Genomic DNA, 18,398 nt, shown 5'->3' on the forward strand with positions numbered 1-18,398 from the left:
GGTTTGGATTTGCAGAGAGGCTTTGCTTGAGCACTGACCAACATGTCAAACCAAAGTTGCACGAAATTATTATTACGTCCAAGAACAGTCACTCGCAGAGTAGCAATCATCATCACGGTAATTACAGCAGACACCTCACGATTAATCTCCGATCACGGCGGCACAGGCAACGCAGAGTCCACAGGCAGTCCGGCCAATTGATTATCAAACCGAGCGGCGGCTCGCCGGGGCCGGGGCCGCCGTGCCACTGCCGCCGGCGTCAGGTTCTTCTCCTCGGGCGAGCTCCTCGGCGATGGCCTCCTCGAGCCAGGCCTCGGCGTCGGCCATGATGCCGGGGCTGAGCCGCACCATGAGGACGCAGAACTCGGCCTCGCTGAGCGCGCCGTCGGCGTCGGCGTCGCCCTCGCGCACCATGGCGTCGGCCTCGGCGGGCGTCATCCCGGCCACGCCCAGCGCCGCCGCCGCGCCGCGCCGCAGGCTCTCGGCCGTGATGGCGCCCCGCGCCGGGTCGGCCAGGAGGCGGAACCCCGCCCGGAGCTCCGCCAGCAGGCCCGCCGTGCCCAGCCGCTCCCCCATCACCGGCAGCAGGTCCTCGTACGCCTCCGCCGCCGCCGCCTCGGAGCCGCCGGCGCGGGGGCTCGCTGGTGCCGCCATGGTGGGCCGGGCTGAGCACGGCGGAGGAGAAAAGGAAGCAGCTTTGGTGTTCGGATGGAGGGCGGAATTCGGTGGTGTGTGTTGACAATGGACAGCAGGAAGCTGCGTATAAAACCCGAGCTTTGGACGGCACGAGCTGGACGCCGCCGCGGCTGGTGCGTGTGGCTGCGTCAGGCACACTGCCACGCGATCACCACCTCATCTCATTCTCATCTGTTTGACTGCTATTCAGTTTAAATTTTCAATTGCCGTTGGGTTCAAAGTTTCAAACGCGGGGACGAATTCTTTTGAACGATGCTCAAATTTCAACGATGCTCAAATTTCAAAGTTCAAACACGCTTTGTTCTAGAACGAGAGATTTCTTCTACAAAACATTTGAAGATATCGGCCACGTTCACAGGACTTGAGAAACAGAACGGGTGGCGGCGTCAGGACGGGGAGGATCCCATCGGAGCGGAGGCGAGCTTCCAGGAAGCTTCGGCGACGGCAAGATTTTTTTTTAACAGACGGCAAGATTTTTTTTTAGCATGGGATGGCATGAGACCAGAGTTTACAAAACCGGTGGGAACCGGTCCGGTTTGATCGGTTACCGGTCAAACCGGTCCGGCTCGGTTCGATTTGGGCCAGTATCAAATTTGAATTAAAAAAATTCCAAAAAATTTCTAAAAATACTTCAAGGTGCGACGAATCTAATTGTGTCAAATTTTCTCAAAAATTCATTCATTTAGTATAGTTTGCAGAATTTTGAAGCTAAATCAAAAAAGAAAAAAAAACCGACGGCCCATTAAGACCCACGGCGCTCTGGCGAGGTAGATAGGGTTCTGGACAGATGTGGGAGGGGTCGCGCGACCCCAGAACCATTCCGCCCCCCCCCCACCTGCTCCCTGTCCGGCACTCGCAGGAGGCGACCGACGCCCGTAGCCGGGAAGCCGCCCGCCGAGCCCGGCTAGCCGGCCGGTTAGTCCGGTAAGCCGGCCCGGCCTCGGATCTGCTCTCCGACCGGCGCGCAGGGGCGGTTAGCCGGCCGGTACGAGCGGCTAGCCGGCCGGTATCGCCGGTAAGCCGGTGCGACCGGGAGAGAAGGTAAGAAGTGAATTTTTTTTAATAGAATGATTGGTTAGGTGTATGATTTAAAATATTAGGTGATTTGTTTTAGAATTTAGGTTAGAGTTAGGTGTATGGCTGATATATTTTAGGTTTTAGGTAAGATTTAGGTGCAGAAATTAGGATTTAGGTAAGATTTAGGTGTAGGATTTAGGATTTTATTTATGTGATTGATATGTTTTTGTTGTCTATGTATGTAGATAGACAACGGCAGGTAGAGATGTTGTATGAGAACACGGTGAAAATCTTTATCCCGGATGACGATGCAACTATTGTCGTACGCAGAGAAGAGGAGGTGGTGCGACTAGATTGAAATAATATTTGGCTGGGCGCTCGGTATTTGTATGCACGTTTATTACTATTGTATTTGTATGCATGATTATAAATTCTTGCTTTGATGTGATTATTTACATTAATATGTACATAGCTCATGTCAAATTTTTTTTATTTCACACCGGGAATCCAAAATTACTTTAAATCATCGGTATACCGGCCAAACCGGCCGGTAAACCGGTCCAAACCGGTTGCACGGCGGTTTTTGAATTTAAATTTGAATTCAACCGATTCCGACCGGTTTCCGGCCAAACCGGACTGTATACCGGAACCGGACCCCGCCGGTTTGGCCGGACTAACTTAAATACTGCATGAGATGGGTCCGGGTCAGTGAGCCCTTTCTCCTTCGTCAGGTCCCGCACGTCCGGCCACGTCGTCACCACGGCGCACGGGCGCGGAGGAGGATTTCTGTTTTCGGACCGGACCTTCTTCTCGTGCTGCGTGTTGCAGGGTTGGTTAGTTGCGAAGAGCTGTCTGCGATGGCATGCATCCGATCGGGATCCCGGAGGGGAGGAGCCGAGGAGGTGACGACACGGCCGGTGCACGTCGCCGTCGGAGGAAGCTTCCCAGAAGCAGGGAGTCGCGTACCGTACCGGGACAGGACGATCCAAATGAATGATCGGTCGCCGCTAGTGTAGAAGCAGTAGGAAGCAAAGCAGCAATGATCTCTTCTTCCCGTGGAGATTCCTTTGAGCTTGCAGATTCCATTTTTCTATTCTTTTTTTTTCGGAACATTTTTTCCTTTTACTATTTTTTCAGAAACTCCTTTTTTTAAAGATACTTATTCCTGGCCCAGCCCATTAAGCGCCAGCAGCCCACTCCACTCGAACAACCAAAGGCCCGAATCCGACCCGGGCCCACGGCCACGGGGGCAACAAAAAAATGCTAGCGCGCGCTGACCTCCTGCCTCCCGCGGTTCCCGCGAACCCGAGCCCCCGTGCGCGCCAAAACCCCACCCTCTCCCGCCTCCATTTCTCCATTTTTACCCACCACCTGTCCCTCCTCCTCCGCCTCCGTACCCCACCTCACCCCAGCCCCGCTGCCGGCGCCCGCCTCACCAGTCTCACACGAGCTCGTCCCCCGCGTCCCCGCCCTCGTGCGCCTCAGCGGATGGGCGCCGCCGGCCAGCTCCGCCGCCGGACGCGCGCGCGGACGCCGCCGAGCCGGGCGGGCGCCGGCGGCGACGACGACGTGGGCTGCGAGGCCTGCGGGTCCGGGGACGCCGCCGCGGAGCTGATGCTGTGCGACGGCTGCGACCGCGGGTTCCACATCTTCTGCCTCCGCCCCATCCTCCCGCGCGTGCCCGCCGGCGACTGGTTCTGCCCATCCTGCCGTTCCCCGGGCCCCGCCAGGTCCAAATCCGCCGCCGCCTCTTCCGCCGCCACCGCCAGGAAGCCCAAGCGTGAGCAACCGCTTCCCTCCCGCTCATCGATTTTGCAATGCAAGCGGTTCGCGCTTGTTTCCTGAATTGGGGATTCGTCTCTTCTCGCCGCAGAGTTCCCCCTGGTCCAGACCAAGATCGTGGATTTCTTCAAGATCCAGCGGAGCCCGCTGGCCGCGGCGTCGGCGGGGTCGTCGGAGGCGAAGAAGCGGAAGCGGAAGCCCGCGGGGGCGCTGGTGGTGTCCAAGAAGAAGAGGAAGCTGCTGCCCTTCATCCCCAGCGACGACCCCGCGCAGCGGCTCCGCCAGATGGCCTCGCTCGCCACCGCGCTCACGGCCACCGGCGCCGTCTTCAGCAACCACCTCACCTACCAGCCCGGCATGGCGCCGCGCTCCGCCAACCGCGCCGCCCTCGAGGCCGGAGGGATGCAGGTGCCAATTTCCTTTCTTTTTTATTCTTGTTACCGCCGATCTCAGGCACCGACCACCATTGCCTCGTCGCTGAACTGATCTGGATCTCTCCTCGCCGCCAGGTGCTGCCCAAGGAGGACGCGGAGACGCTGAGCCAGTGCCAGCGGATGATGGAGCGGGGGGAGTGCCCGCCCCTGCTGGTGGTGTACGACCCCGTGGAGGGGTTCACGGTGGAGGCGGACCGGTTCATCCGGGACCTGACCATCATCACCGAGTACGTCGGCGACGTGGACTACCTGCGGAACCGGGAGCACGACGACGGCGACAGCATGATGACCCTGCTCTCGGCGTCGGCGCCGTCCCGGAGCCTCGTCATCTGCCCCGACCGGCGCAGCAACATCGCGCGCTTCATCAACGGCATCAACAACCACACGCCGGAGGGGAGGAAGAAGCAGAACCTCAAGTGCGTGCGCTTCGACGTCGCCGGCGAGTGCCGGGTGCTGCTGGTGGCCAACCGGGACATCTCCAAGGGGGAGAGGCTCTACTACGACTACAACGGCTCGGAGCACGAGTACCCGACGCACCATTTCGTGTGACCAACGATCGAGTCCAAATCGAGCTCTGTCCTAAGTTACAAGCTCAAGGAGCTAAAATGGAGTGCTAAACTTTCGCACATATTAGCACTTGCATATATGCTAAAGTTGTTAAGTTAGCCCATCCTATTAGCACTCACCTTTGTATGAGCTAGTGCTAAGTTCCATACCTTCACTTATTAGCACTTGGATGCAGAGGGGATCAGAGTAGCAGCTCCTAACCTGCATATTCATGTAGCTGAAAAGGTAGCTATTTGAGAAGAGATATAGCAGTCTGATTGGTGACATTGGAGGTTCAAACCCAGGGAAGGGGATTGTATTTTGTCAGTGATTCCTGTTGTAAAACATTCTGTATGGCTGCTGGGTCAACCATCAGTCTGGGAAGCAATGGAAATGGCCGGGAAGGGTATCTGTTCATCTCATACCTGACTGACTCCATCATCTTCAGTGTTCCTACGTATTGTCCAAGTAGAAGAAACAAACTGTTGGCTTGAATACTGTTACTGCCTCACTAATAGTGTTGTTGCAAGTACAGTCTGAACATTTTGTTATAGTGAGCTTTGGTGCTTCAAAAGTTCAGGCTGGGGTGCTCTTGCTGTCTGGCAATCTGGCATGTGCTGGCTACGGGAAAAGGAGCTGACAGCAGGTTACTACTGGCAGCTTGTAAACCTTTAGCTTTAGGAAAAAGTTCATTTTTGGTCCCTCCACTATTGAGTTCGTCCAATTTTAATCCCCAAGTACAAAACCGGGTACGATTAACACCCTAACTTCTAATACCAGGCAACTTTGACACCTGAGCTCGGGTTCTGTGGTTTTGAGCAACTTTGACACCTGAGCTCAGGTTCTGTGGTTTTGAGCTGACGTGGGCCGGTTTTGACCCGCCACGGTGACATTGACTGCCAGGTCGGACGCGACCGCGGTTAAAGGTGCCGCCGCCCGCTCTCCCTTCTCTCTCCCGTCATTCTCTCCCCCGACCCCGAACCCTAGCTCTGCCGCCGCCCGACCTGGCTCCCTCACCCTCTCGCCGCCCGACCTGGCTCCCTCTCCCTCTCCACCACAACAGCCTTCTCCTTCCCCTTTGTCTGTCGAATCCATTCACAATATTTTCTGGCTGCTGCTACATCCTTCTGTATTTTCTCAGGTGATGAAATTATCCTAACAAAACCTTCCTTTGTAGCTTCTACCTCCCAGTCACTTCCCTCTGTGTCGAGCTCTTTATCATCAACAATGGCCAGCTCTACATACACCTCGGCACGAGCTCTTTATCATCAACAATGACCAGCTCTACATACACCTCGGCAACCCCCCTGTCAGTTATAGAATCACACATAACCTTGCAAGACTTATCATCTACCAAAGCTCTAAGGCCATCCACTAGCTGTTTACCACGGAAAAGCCAGTGGAGAAGTACAGGGTCACTGGGCTGAAAATGGTCTTTGAGATGTCCAGTTATCTCAGGAAGGGAAATTTTGTCCCGCTCTATGGATGAAACCCCCTCTTTTCCACCGCAGTAGTGTAGAGCCTTCCCATCATTAATAAACTCTCCCCCAAAGTGAAATCGAACATCAAGAAAATATAGCGGATCCATCTCTGACAAAGACATTATAATCAAGTCCTCGATTTTACCCCCACAAAAGAAACAAGCAACAATCAGTCAAGCACATGGCTGAGAACATACCTTCCGCCTGGATCTCTAGCTTCGTCGGCGACGTCTACAGCTACGGTCGGGCGTGCGGCGAGAGGGAGAGAGCCAGGTCGGGCGAGAGAGAGAGGGAGCCAGGTCGGGCGGCGAGAGGGAGAGGGAGCCAGGTCGGGCGGCGGCGAAGCTAGGGTTCGGGGTCGGGGGAGAGAATGATGGGAGAGAGAAGGGCGGCACCTTTAACCGCGGTCGCGTCCGACCTGGCAGTCAATGCCACCGTGGCGAGTCAAAACCGGCCCACGTCAGCTCAAAACCACCAAACCCGAGCTCAGGTGTCAAAGTTGCCTGGTATTATAAATTAGGGTGTTAATTGTACCCGGTTTTGTACTTGGGGGTTAAAGTTGGACGAACGCAATAGTTGAGGGGCCAAAATAGACTTTTTCCTTAGCTTTATTAGCAGGTTTATACACATGCTTACGTTTAACCACAGCAGCTTGAAGTTAGTTTTCGTTGCTATCACGACTCAGTCAATCCTAAATTCTTAACCATTTGGCCCACTCGTTAAAGGCTATTTTTTCCCTAACTACATTCAGGTGGCTAATCTTCCTGTCACATAGGCATATTTATTAGTCATTTTCAATATAAATCTGCTTGAGTCATTTTCAAATATCCAAAACAAACACAGGATGCAGAAATATATTCTGCAATCAAGTTTCAGTTAATTGACTTCAAGCCATCCAAAAAACCAATTGAAAGATAAATTAAAAAGAAAACGTTGGACGTGAACTACAGTGAATAAAATGGCCACGTTGGGAAAAATAATACAGCAATAGTGGTAAAATAAACAAGATCAAGCAATAGAGACGTTCAGCAGCAACACCACGGTAAAAACAGAAATACTGCCCACAAGACGGTTCAACCATTACTGAAAGCTACCAGTCAATACATGAGTTACATTCTGGAGTTGCTTCATAGAGAAATGGGTAATATTAGCTAACATCGCACGTTCAATACAAGCTAAAACAGATGGTACAAAAGTTTCCGGCTGCCTAACATTACCAACTTCAACATAACATCAGTTCACACATTCAGCCAAAGTGGTTCCTTGAACCACAAGCATGGAGAACTTATTCTCTCTCATCCCTTCCAGGCGAGCTGCTACATAATGCAAACAGGTGACTCAATGTGATGCCTCAACAAAATGCTAGACGCAGCAATATTACGATGACACCAAAAATACCTGGGGGGCCTGTCATAGCCAGGACTGGCTCCACGGCGTTCGCGACGAGGGCTGGCTTCACGGCGCTCACGACGAGGGCTAGCTTCACGGCGCTCGCGGTCGTAGTTGGGGCTGCCCCTCTCGTCACCTCTGCCACCGCCATTTGAGCCATAATCAGGGCTACGCCTGTCACCTCCCCTGCCATAGTCCGGGCTCCCCCTCCCCCGTGCTCTTCCATAGTCAGGGCTACCCCTCTCCCGTCCTCTGCCATAAGGACTTGGAGATCGCCTTCTACCTGGGGATCTTTCACGACCTCTCCTGTCTGGGCTGTATCCATTCCCTCTTTCACCTCTTTCATCATCATCACGAAGTGCATATTCAACTGAGATGACCCTGTCCATGAAATGGCTGCCACAAGAATGCCAGTCAGTCAAGGTCTACAGTGCACATACAAAATTTCAACTAAATGTGATGCAGTAAACTAGCAATAACACAACATGGCTAAAATATTCTCAGTAAGCAAATGACAAGCATGACCATATCACCTTCCATTAGTACCCTCCAATGCTCTAGTAGCATCCTCCTGTACCTCGAACTGGACAAATGCAAAGTTCTTTTTGATTCTCACATTCGCAACCCTGCCATATTTATCAAAGTGCCTCTCCAGATCTCGAATTCTTGTGTTGATTGGGTCAAAGTTGATGACAAACAAGGTTTTGGTCGGCCTTGCACTGGTTGGAGATCTCCTCAAGCTGCCTTTTCGACCAGCACTTCGATCCTCCTGCACAAATAATAGATATGACAATTCAGTAAATCTAGGTAATAGGTTATTAAGTTCTCACGGGTCAATACTCTTTTTTCACATCTGCTCACCTTTGTCCACTCAACTTTGATTCTCCTTCCTTTCCTGCCAAAATCAATTCCATCAAGTCTATTGATAGCATCTTCAGCATCACGTTCTTCTTCCATGTAGACGAACGCAAACCCTTCATGTTCAACATTAAAAAAAGAGAGAAGTGATTGATTGTTCAAAGAAATCACGGTATGGCCCAAACCCTTGAGTAAATAAAAAGGACTACAAGATGAACCGCGATGCAATTTCTACAAGGAAACTTTCACCTCGCAAATCTACAGACTGATACACTAGAATAAACAGGAACAGACCTTGTATATGTTGAACTAAACAAAGTCAGAGTACAACAATCCAAACATTCGTGGCACATCAAAGAATCGGTGGTGCAACCTCCACTTCTCTCCAGCCGGCCATGAGGTTGGCATGGTTGGATTGGCGAGGAAATGGTGATCAGGCGGGGGAGGAGGGTGCAATGTTGATCGAAAATGTAAGACATCGGTCACGAGGTGGTCGTTGCCAAGTGAACAGATGCCATGGTGGACTGTGAACTCCTGGATATGGACAAGACATGAGGTGGGGCTCGGGCAGATGCAGGAAAGGTAGAGCCCAGTCCATCAACCAGGAAGAGCACATATGCTCCATGATATTCCTGCGGCAAAGAAATAATTGAGTACTGGACCTAAATTTCAAGAAAAAGCTTCTTGTCTAAACTTATCCTGATTCAAAACTTGTCCAATGACTTAACAATAAAACATAAAACAATCTGATTTTGCTGAAACTCCTCTGGCTTCACAACGGATGACGTAACAACTTGGTCTATTTGTGGCTTCCTACACCAGACATGGCTGAAGGAAGATCAACAATATCTGCCACATCATGGTTATAGCAATTTCCACTTGAACTCACCGGATCATATTAGACAAATGAACACACTCTTAAGAGGTGTTATGTGAAGATCATGTATTTGTTCACAGCCATACATGATTGAACCAAATAGTAAATCTAAGTTGAAAAACCAAGAAGGCATTGCCCCTTTTATGGACAGCTAAAAATGATAAAAAATTTAAAACAATGCAAGTAAAGCAGCATTGTCTTATAAATATACTCAGTAATACGTCAGCATATACACAACAACAACAACATAGCCTTTAATACGTCAGCATATAAAATATAAAATAAAGAAACAATGGGGAGGAGACAAATCAGAGTCTCAATATCAGTAATGTTAGCTGACTCTTGAAGTAATTCACTTAATGAAATAAAACTCTTGTCCCTTGACCAAAAAACAACAGATAGCTAAAGCAGAAAAATATTATCTTGCTAAAAATCATCATAAATTCGAGAATATCATGGCAAAGAACAGACTAACCTGTCTTTAGATCCACTCGTTCCACTCTTCCATACTTGCCAAAAAGTCGCTCGATCTCGGAAATGCGGACGTCGTAGTCAAGGTTCCCACAAAAAACTGGCCTCATTTTACTGGTTGAGGTTCTATTCCTGAATCTGTAAATATTTTTTTACAAAAAAAAACATTAGCGCTTGAATACAAAACACAAATCCAAAATCAAGTCTAACAGCGTTTCATCAAAAGTCCTTTAACAAAATAACAGCAGCTCTTCACAGTCCATCAAAACAGAAAAAATGAACACCGAAGAAAGTTGCTAGAAATCAAAGCATTTTTTCCAGCTTTCCCAAATATCAGCAGACTTGTGGTTACTTTTTAGGATACAAGATACGCTATCTGTCTAAACACATATAAGGTGTCCTATAGAACATGTCATATGACCTGCAAACTGGTCAATAACATTAGACATTATACGTTATTACACTTACAATTTGTTTTGAGTTCAGAAACCAATTGCACCTCAAAAGTTTCACATTCCACCGGGTTACAGATTATTTCAAACGGGAGCAAACGAAACTGAACTACCATACAGTCAACGTAACTTCTAACGTAAACACTAGCAAAAAAAAAGAGTAGAAACAAACATGATGAATATTGAAAGGATCCCTGACTCTTCCAAGAAGACACTGCCAAATATTTCATGACCAATGTAAGCCAGTCTACAAACAAAACAGCAGCTGCAGAACCTGTTTAACAGATCACCAGCATAGGGACTCTCCGAACGATTTCAAAACCTTCAACCTTCTTACTGACTGCCAAAGCAAGCATCAAGCAAACAGAAGGGGCAAGGGGCTGCATAAAATCAAATCAAACATGAGACACGTAGCTCTATCAATACATTTGGATCTCCCCTTTCTCCCTGATTCCCAGTAAATCCAACCACTTCATTCTCACCTATACATAATGCAAGCAAAGATAGAAGAGAGAGCGTATAATTTTCTGGCAATTCCAGTTGCCTAAACCAGCCAGCCAGCTACTAAAAACCACGGGTGAAGCCAGAACCCAATCATCAAATCAACCATTGACCTAACAGTAGGCATCACTTGGCAGAAACCCCGACCAACGCGCTGAAATTCAAATTTCAGACAGCCTAGATTCCACACAAGCAGAGGCCCGTGCCTGCGTCACAGATCCAGCTATGTTTGCAACCAAATCTGCAACGAACTGGGCAGGTTGGGGGCATCGGCCCCAGATAGGCAGATTCGGATTCGAGGGTTCACAGCAACGAGAAGAAATCATGCGGAACACAAGGGGTTCGAGCAGCTAGGCTAGGGCACTAGGGTTGCTTACCACGGAGGGGCCACTTGGTTGGTGACTCGCCTCCCCTCGCCGCCGCCGCCGCTGACGCCGCCGTGGAAGGGGAACGGGGACGAAGGGGATTAGGGCTGGAGAGACGATCCCCCTATTTCTGATATTTATTTCGTGATTATTACAGGCGTGAACTTTGGACCACTGTTTGATAGTTTTTACCACTTTGCCACTGGTTAGTGGGTTGTGTTGGGTTGGGCCTACGGCGCTAAATTCGATCCACTTCGCTTCCCTTCGTTTGAAATTGCGTTAGCTGTTGGAAACTAAAAACTGATAAGGGTTCCCTAAATATTCGTCCATTAAGTAAACAAAACACAATCAGTTCATCAACGAACGCAATTATGAACACCCGCGAGATGCGATTTGTCACAAATATCTATGTGGTATTAATAGATTTGTCATGAACTTTTAATCTATATTTATACCTATATCTATATACCTATTTCTAAAATGAGTAAGATTTCCGGTTTGGTCCATTTGATTTGATCCGTCTTGTATTATTAACAAGTGGACCTTAGTCCATCTGTATGCGAGTCGGACTAACCTCTGTCGTCCACGATTTTGATCACGTAGATCTCTACAAATTAACGCACACCAATATGTATCCGATACTTATACAACTTTGTCCGTAGCATTACACGGGCACAATTGTCTAGTCTATATCTATTACTAAAGCGAGTAAGATTTCTACATATTTTTTGATTTGGTACGTCTTGTGTCATTGACAGCTGAACCTTAGTCCATCTTTTATGCGAGTTAAATAAGTCCTCCGTCCACGACTCGATCACGTAGATCTGAACGAATTAACGCACAAGCAACTATATGTATCTGATACTTACATTAACTTTATTTATCCATAGCAACGTACGGTTATATAATAACCTAATATTTCTAAATTGAGTAATGTTTCCACCTAAATTTTTTATTTGGTTTGGTCCATCTCATATTATTAACAGGTGGATCTTAGTCAATTCCGTATGCGAGTCAGACTAAACCCCTCCGTTCACAACTCAATCACGTAGATCTCTACAAATTAACGCACGAGCACAAATACGTATCTTATACTTATATCAACTTTATCCGTAGCAATGCACAGGCGTAATTTCCTAGTTATTGACAAAAAAAGGAAAATGCAGGAATTTTGTAGAATTCTAATTATACAGGACAATTTCATTTGCACGTTTTTAAATAAACGATTGCATCCTATGAAATTCTTATGAATTCACTTATAAAAAATAAAGCCTATGGATTCTGACAGGATATGTCTGAATTCATAGGAATTTTTGTAAGAAATCCAACATGACTTGAGCTGGATCTGGATCTCATGGAAACCTTTTTTTACCATCTATATAAACATGATTACCATAATTTTTTTTTGGCTATCGGTCATGAGTGTCTTAATACAATGTCTGTAAGTTTATCATGACAAGTACGCAACTACTGTCTGATTATTTCAGCACGCCCGTACTGGAAGAGAGGATAAAGTGTCCTTTCAGTACAGTTTATAATTGACGTCAATTATAAACCTGTCATCTCAACAGTTTAATCTATCACCGGAGTAAACCTGTCACCTCTATCTATCAGCAACATACCATGCACCGGCGTGAAGCGTATTTGCTCTGCCTTACATTGCTCCGGTATGCATCTTTGGTCTTACATCGCCTCCTCTATTTGCGAAGAGATGAACCAGGGTAGTAGATCCAGTATGCACATGGTAGTCATCTAGATCAAGTGAACTGTAAATACGTGACACATATAGCGCCCTTCTTTTCTGCAGGATTGTACAATTTCAATGGCATGGAGAAATATTGCTTTCAAATTTGAACATCACCATCCATGGAGAACTGTTGACTGCGTGCCAGTAGATCAAACACAACATTGCGGCAGCTGAGCTGGAGCTGGAGGCACCTGTAACCCACGAAGAAAACCCAGCTGGTTACTGGAGGTTAGCAGAATCTCAATTGCCCAAATGCCAGGATCAGAAAATCTGAACTCAAGTTGCAAGATCCTATCCTTCTAGCCAATTTACTTCCGGTATTAAGGGTCAGGTTTTATCTGCAGAGCAACTCTCTGGCAGTCAGGCCCCGCTCACTTCATCACCATGCCAACAAGCAATTTCCTAGGCATTTCGAAGGCACTGCATATAATCAAACTTCCACCAGGTGACTGTGCAATCTCACGAAATCGTCCAACATCAGGTCAGAAGGTCTAGCCTGCCAGCAGTTGAGCAGTTAGCACATAATGCAGAGAGGGTGGAGCGGATACACAGGAAAGGAGCGAGAGCTTACTGTAACTGGAAGGCCAATTTTGTGAAGAGCGGCCTCAATCTCAGAAGAAGAACATAGGTGCTGAAGAGATTTCCTAAGCATCTTGCGCTTCCCATTAAAAGCAGAATCCACCTGAAAGTCAAGGATGAGAGCTAATCTTAATGGTAGTTCCAAAAATGTGGGGATTAATTTCAACCACAGAAAGCACTTCACATATTGGGACTCGTTTTTTTCCGCATCATGGCCCCATGAGTCACACTCACCATTGAAAAGAAGCTTTTGGGGGAACCAACTGGTGGATACTCCTCGGCGTTCTTTAGTTTAAAGCTGATAACAGCGCCATGAACCTGCAAATGGCATTGGCTAAGAATACTATAGACTTGAAATGAGGTTTATGAAAACCAAGCCTATTCCCCAAAGACCCAAAGTAAGTCACACGTGTAAGAAAGAGATTACCTTTGGTCGAGGAAAAAAATTCTCTCTGTCCACTCTGAACTTGTATTCAGGTTCTGAAAAGAAGAAACAGATTACTTGCTTGTCAGTAAATGCAAGCTATGATCTGTGATCCATGAATGGACTAGGCATTCTAACTAAACAGTCAAAACTTGTCCAATTTCAGGTGATTCCACGATATTGAAGAACATGGATGAATAGCTACACAAAAATTATTAAGGCACTCTTTGAGCAGAATCCAAGATACTGGGCCCTCCCAATTTAACAAAGCAACATGAATGTGTATCTACAAGTGGAATCCCTAACAAACAATAACATGCTTAACTGTAGTAACGAACCTGATGAAATGTATCAGACAGAATTAGAAAACTGATTAAAGTGCAGTAGAACTATTCAAGGTAGAACAAAGTGATACTGTATTTTTTTTTCATAAGACCCCTGTCAGAGCTGCTGCCAAAATCAGAGTAATTGACAGAACTTTTATGATGAAGCTGTGAAATATAGAGTGTGGACAGTTGTGGAAGTCTGGAAGAGGTATCTCCATTGTTTGTTTTTGGAAGTGACATCCATTGTTCTATGAGCGACATAGAAGAAAAAAAAATAACAAAATAATTTAATAAAAATACTTAAGCTCTAAGTTTGTAATTTCCCAGTTTTCAATTTTTGTCCTTTTCACCAAATGCTTTCTTTATTCTCTGTCGGGACTGAGAAGGGATATCCAGAAGCCAAACTACTTAGAAAACGAAATAGATAAGACAGAAAATATACTGTCAAGTGGATGAAGCCTACGAGCATCGTTTACAAACAAGTTGGCCAACAAGGAGTCCCTCAAAGTGTTTCATACGAAAAGTTTACCTGAGTAGAAGTTCACAAACACATTTATAGGTCGGTACTCTGGAGTTTGTATTGAAGAATCTGCAAGGCGCGCTGCTGTTTCATCCTGAAAACGAGAATATGAAAAATGAAGGATAATGTGCCACCAAAAATATTTTAAAAATAATCCATTCAAACTGAGAGAGGAGGCAAAAATAGATAGATTAAAATGATTCCATTTCTAAGTAGACATACACACAAAAATGAACAGTGTTTCTAAAATCAAGAACACACATAAATATATGACTATTGGAAGTTCCATATCTTCTGAAGCCTGGACCATCACTGGTTCGTAATTAACTGTTGGCAACATTAGCCATTGAAAGTGAAAATAAGAGTTGGTTCAAACCTGAAGCATAAGCACCACAACAGAGAAAATATCCCCCATTGGGAGTAGTAGTTTCACAACTTCGGTGCTGACATTGAATGGTAAGTTTGAAACAACCTGCAAAGTAGAAAGTGGAATATGTTAAAAAAAGAAGCCTCATTGCGTCCCATGGATGTAGAGCTCCATATAAATTCTGTGTACAGGCATCAAGTTCACCTTTGCACGTTTTGTAGTGTTATGATATTTCTCCTTCATGAAAGGAAGAAAATGGGAGCGAATGTGAAATTTTGTGATGTCTTCTTCGATGACCTGCACCAGATTTCAGATTTGTACTATCAACAGAGATCATGTGCAAGGCAAGCTTGACTGATAGAAACAACACTTTGTTGATACATTTTTAACTTCTGGATTCCTGATTTTATCAAATGATGAAAATTATTCATCTGTGCAAAATGATGACAGATAGAAATCATAAGCTGTTTACAGGATATAATCGTCCATGTTGATGTCCAGAGAGCAACAAGAGAATATTGCAAATCATTTGCGTTAAGGAAACACAACATATCAAATCAAGAACTTATGCTACCTTCAGTCGTTCTGTAGATCCAAACCTATCTTTCACAAGGGTAGCCATATGCTTATCCTGTTGCCAAAAAAAGGGAATAGAACAGATGATGATGCAGATTATAGATCCTTAATACAAAGCATTTATAGACTTCAACAGTTAGAAGTCCAAAAATGAAAAAGAAAATGACAACTACTTTCTCCATTCCGACAAGGCAAAACATTCTGTAATTTCGAGGGAGCCATATCTATTTGACTATTTGGACCATGCACAAGTTCAGATTCAAGTTATATCGCAATCGTCAAATGTGAATGTACCAGAATTTTAAGGAACTAAAAGATACTTATGTCAAGCAGGTAACTTCTTCCAATCTTTCACATCACGAGTAACCCAAACATCACCCTATCGGCGTGTCATTTCGCAACTCGGTCTCAGCTCAGGTGTCCATATAAAAGTGAGACGCCGGTCATAGAAGTGTAGCACCCACCAGAAATGAAATGAACCCTTCACCGCACACACGCTGAATTATTTCATCACGGGATCTCGGTTCAGGAGCTCCGACTCCAGCAGACAGCAGTCGCCGTCGGCACAGTTAAGCTACGGAACAATCAGCAATATCACCGACCTTCTCGACGGCGAAGACGGTTGCGCCGGCCTCGAGCAGCGCGGCGGTGAGTGACCCGGTTCCCTGTCCGATCTCGAGCACGACGTCCCCCTCCTCCACCCCCCCCCCCCCCCCCCCCGCCGCCGCCAGCTCCTCGTTCACCTTGGAGTTGAGCATGTAGTTCTGCGTGGGGGAAAAGAGAAGCCAGGTCGGCACGCGAGGGAACATGTCGCGCTGGGAGCGACTCTCAATGCGAGCACGAGCGACCGGACCTGGCCGAGCGACTTGCGGGGGACGTGGCGGCCGCTGGAGTTGAGGGAGCGGATGGTAGAGTGGTAGTCGTCGGCGCCGGGCGCGGCGTCCGCGACGGTGGCGGTGCGGAGGGTCACTCCGCGAGGGGAGTAGGCACGGCCGCGAGGTGGCGGCCCCCGGCGAGGAGCTGCCGGAGTCGGAGACGGGCGCCGCGGCGCTGGGGATAAGGAGGTGAGGAGCTCCACCATTAGCAAAACCTTTTCTTTCCCCTCCTTCCCATTTTTTTTAAAAGCAAAACGATATAATAAACCGATCAATTGGGCTGTTTTCTGGGCCGGGCCGGGCCGGCATCCTAGTACTAAAATGCCGATAGATTATGGACTTTCGATTCTAGGACAATTTTTATAAATGCGTTTCATTTGCTTCTCTTCCATGGAAGTTTCATTTTTCCCAAAATGTATCCTAATTTTTGGCCTAATTCTTCTTCTGATGATCGATTTAACCTCAGATAAAAAAGATAGACCTTGGTTCTATTTCATCTCTTCAACAAGTTTAGTAATAAGCATAACGGCCCTATTGTTCCAATGGAGAGAAGAACCCATAATTAGCTTTTCGGGAAATTTCCAAACAAACAATTTCAATGAAATCTTTCAATTTCTTATTTTATTATGTTCAACTTTATGTATTCCTCTATCCGTAGAGTACATTGAATGTACAGAAATAGCTATAACAGAGTTTCTGTTATTCGTATTAACAGCTACTCTAGGGGGAATGTTTTTATGTGGTGCTAACAATTTAATAACTATCTTTGTAGCTCCAGAATGTTTCAGTTTATGTTCCTACCTATTGTCTAGATATACCAAGAGAGATCTACGGTCTAATGAGGCTACTATGAAATATTTACTCATGGGTGGGGCAAGCTCTTCTATTCTGGTTCATGGTTTTTCTCTTGGCTATATGGTTCATCTGGGGGGATCGAGCTTCAAGAAATTGTGAATGGTCTTATCAATACACAAATGTATAACTCCCCAGAAATTTCAATTGTGCTTATATTCATCACTGTAGGACTTGGGTTCAAGCTTTCCCCAGCCCCTTTTCATCAATGGACTCCTGACGTCTACGAAGGAGTGTGGTTCGTTCGACAAATTCCTACCTCTATATCTATCTCTGAGGTGTTTGGGTTTTGCAAAACTCCATAGACATGCAGAAGATAAATGCTATCCCCACTCCGACCAAGACAAAACTTTTACCAAAAGTTTATTGTGATCTTTTTGTTCAAATAACAATTAAGGTGAAGTATGGTGAGGAACAACAAATCTCTTTATGATAAACATATCCACTTTACAAGCTCGTTATTACGGATAGTTCCTATAAAGAATTGGACTAATGATGTATACAATGCTTGAATTATCGATGTAGATGCTACATATTGGGTTCTCGTCCTTCAGAGACTACGTGTAATAGGAGCATCCGTTGACAAAAGGATCACCCTAAGATGATCATCTCATGGCTATTGGGAACAAATCAAATCAGATGGTTCTATTTCTCAACCTTTCTGACTTGCTCCTACGGAACCAAGGTCGAAAGGATTGAAAAAGTCAGTCATTCACAACCACTGATGAAGGAATTCTCGAAAAGTTAAGGATTAGTAGTTTTTTTTCGAAATCCATTTCGAAAAAAGAATGGATTCGGTCTTATACATACGCGAGAATATCACTTAGAAGCCGTGCAAGATTAACTAATTTCATTTTTACCAGATCGAAAATTTTTATGTTGAAAAGAAAAATTTAGAGATCCAATGTCACATTCTGTAAAAATTTATGATACATGTATAGGATGCACTCAATGTGTACGAGCTTGTCCAACGGATGTATTAGAAATGATACCTTGGGATGGATGTAAAGCCAAGCAAATTGCTTCCACGCCGAGAACCGAAGATTGTGTGGGTTGTAAGAGATGCGAATCTGCCTGCCCAACAGATTTTTTAAGTGTCCGCGTTTATTTAGGGTCTGAAACAACCCGCAGCATGACTCTATCTTATTGATACGTTACAAAAAAAAAACTCCACTTGAATCGTGCATATTTAGGGCCTGGTTAGTTCGCGAAATTTTTTGGATTTGGATACTGTAGCACTTTTGTTGTTATTTAACAATTAAT

The 18,398-nt window shown here is 46.3% G+C and overlaps 4 protein-coding genes across 9 annotated transcripts; 1 reads left to right on the forward strand and 3 right to left on the reverse strand.

Annotated features, from left to right (window-relative positions):
• Positions 1–43: 43 nt before the first annotated feature.
• LOC120654496 (calcium-binding protein KIC-like) lies at positions 44–845 on the reverse strand. The gene has a single exon (XM_039932041.1). The coding sequence runs from the start codon at positions 652–654 to the stop codon at positions 205–207; it is 450 nt and encodes a 149-aa protein (XP_039787975.1). The 5' UTR covers positions 655–845; the 3' UTR covers positions 44–204.
• A 2,220-nt stretch (positions 846–3,065) lies between these two features.
• LOC120654492 (histone-lysine N-methyltransferase ATXR6-like) lies at positions 3,066–4,899 on the forward strand. The gene is made up of 3 exons (XM_039932033.1): positions 3,066–3,493; positions 3,587–3,903; positions 4,005–4,899. Exons 1-3 carry the CDS (start codon positions 3,202–3,204, stop codon positions 4,476–4,478), a joined length of 1,083 nt encoding a protein of 360 aa, XP_039787967.1. The 5' UTR covers positions 3,066–3,201; the 3' UTR covers positions 4,479–4,899.
• A 2,100-nt stretch (positions 4,900–6,999) lies between these two features.
• On the reverse strand, positions 7,000–11,036 carry LOC120654494 (serine/arginine-rich splicing factor RS41-like). 5 transcript variants are annotated; one of them, XM_039932037.1, is made up of 7 exons: positions 10,882–10,990; positions 10,278–10,383; positions 9,556–9,689; positions 8,207–8,319; positions 7,879–8,114; positions 7,355–7,741; positions 7,000–7,272 (listed from the first exon to the last, which is right to left on the reverse strand). In XM_039932037.1, exons 3-7 carry the CDS (start codon positions 9,659–9,661, stop codon positions 7,242–7,244), a joined length of 873 nt encoding a protein of 290 aa, XP_039787971.1. In that variant the 5' UTR covers positions 9,662–9,689; positions 10,278–10,383; positions 10,882–10,990; the 3' UTR covers positions 7,000–7,241. The 5 variants fall into 5 exon arrangements, with proteins under 5 accessions (XP_039787971.1, XP_039787972.1, XP_039787974.1 ...); XM_039932038.1 differs by lacking the exon at positions 10,278–10,383 and adding an exon at positions 8,577–8,835 and having other exon boundaries at positions 10,882–10,899; XM_039932040.1 differs by lacking the exon at positions 10,278–10,383 and adding an exon at positions 8,498–8,835 and having other exon boundaries at positions 10,882–10,898.
• A 1,185-nt stretch (positions 11,037–12,221) lies between these two features.
• On the reverse strand, positions 12,222–16,508 carry LOC120654493 (ribosomal RNA small subunit methyltransferase, chloroplastic-like). Of its 2 annotated transcripts, none has more exons than XM_039932035.1 (10): positions 16,262–16,508; positions 16,011–16,172; positions 15,407–15,463; positions 15,037–15,129; positions 14,842–14,937; positions 14,475–14,559; positions 13,623–13,675; positions 13,430–13,513; positions 13,193–13,298; positions 12,222–13,018 (listed from the first exon to the last, which is right to left on the reverse strand). In XM_039932035.1, exons 1-10 carry the CDS (start codon positions 16,487–16,489, stop codon positions 12,996–12,998), a joined length of 987 nt encoding a protein of 328 aa, XP_039787969.1. In that variant the 5' UTR covers positions 16,490–16,508; the 3' UTR covers positions 12,222–12,995. The 2 variants fall into 2 exon arrangements, with proteins under 2 accessions (XP_039787969.1, XP_039787968.1); XM_039932034.1 differs by having other exon boundaries at positions 12,222–13,112; positions 13,188–13,298.
• Between the last annotated feature and the right edge of the window lie 1,890 nt (positions 16,509–18,398).

Source organism: Panicum virgatum, chromosome 1N (assembly GCF_016808335.1).
Source record: "Panicum virgatum strain AP13 chromosome 1N, P.virgatum_v5, whole genome shotgun sequence".
In the NCBI taxonomy this organism is placed as follows: domain Eukaryota; kingdom Viridiplantae; phylum Streptophyta; class Magnoliopsida; order Poales; family Poaceae; genus Panicum; species Panicum virgatum.

Bases quoted from the DNA above. Each gene is read 5' to 3' on its own strand.
- LOC120654496 (XM_039932041.1), bottom strand. From the start codon at position 654: ATGGCGGCACCAGCGAGCCCCCGCGCCGGCGGCTCCGAGGCGGCGGCG.
- LOC120654492 (XM_039932033.1), top strand. From the start codon at position 3,202: ATGGGCGCCGCCGGCCAGCTCCGCCGCCGGACGCGCGCGCGGACGCCG. The intron at 3,494-3,586 runs GTGAGCAACCGC...TTCTCGCCGCAG, and splicing joins CACCGCCAGGAAGCCCAAGC to AGTTCCCCCTGGTCCAGACC. The intron at 3,904-4,004 runs GTGCCAATTTCC...CCTCGCCGCCAG, and splicing joins TCGAGGCCGGAGGGATGCAG to GTGCTGCCCAAGGAGGACGC.
- LOC120654494 (XM_039932036.1), bottom strand. From the start codon at position 9,661: ATGAGGCCAGTTTTTTGTGGGAACCTTGACTACGACGTCCGCATTTCC. The intron at 8,320-9,555 runs GTTAGTCTGTTC...TTGAACATGAAG, and splicing joins ACGAGTGGATCTAAAGACAG to GGTTTGCGTTCGTCTACATG. The intron at 7,273-7,354 runs GTATTTTTGGTG...TGCATTATGTAG, and splicing joins GGCTATGACAGGCCCCCCAG to CAGCTCGCCTGGAAGGGATG.
- LOC120654493 (XM_039932034.1), bottom strand. From the start codon at position 16,489: ATGGTGGAGCTCCTCACCTCCTTATCCCCAGCGCCGCGGCGCCCGTCT. The intron at 16,173-16,261 runs GTCCGGTCGCTC...TCCCCCACGCAG, and splicing joins CCCGCAAGTCGCTCGGCCAG to AACTACATGCTCAACTCCAA. The intron at 13,113-13,187 runs GTAAGCTCTCGC...AACTGCTGGCAG, and splicing joins AAATTGGCCTTCCAGTTACA to GCTAGACCTTCTGACCTGAT.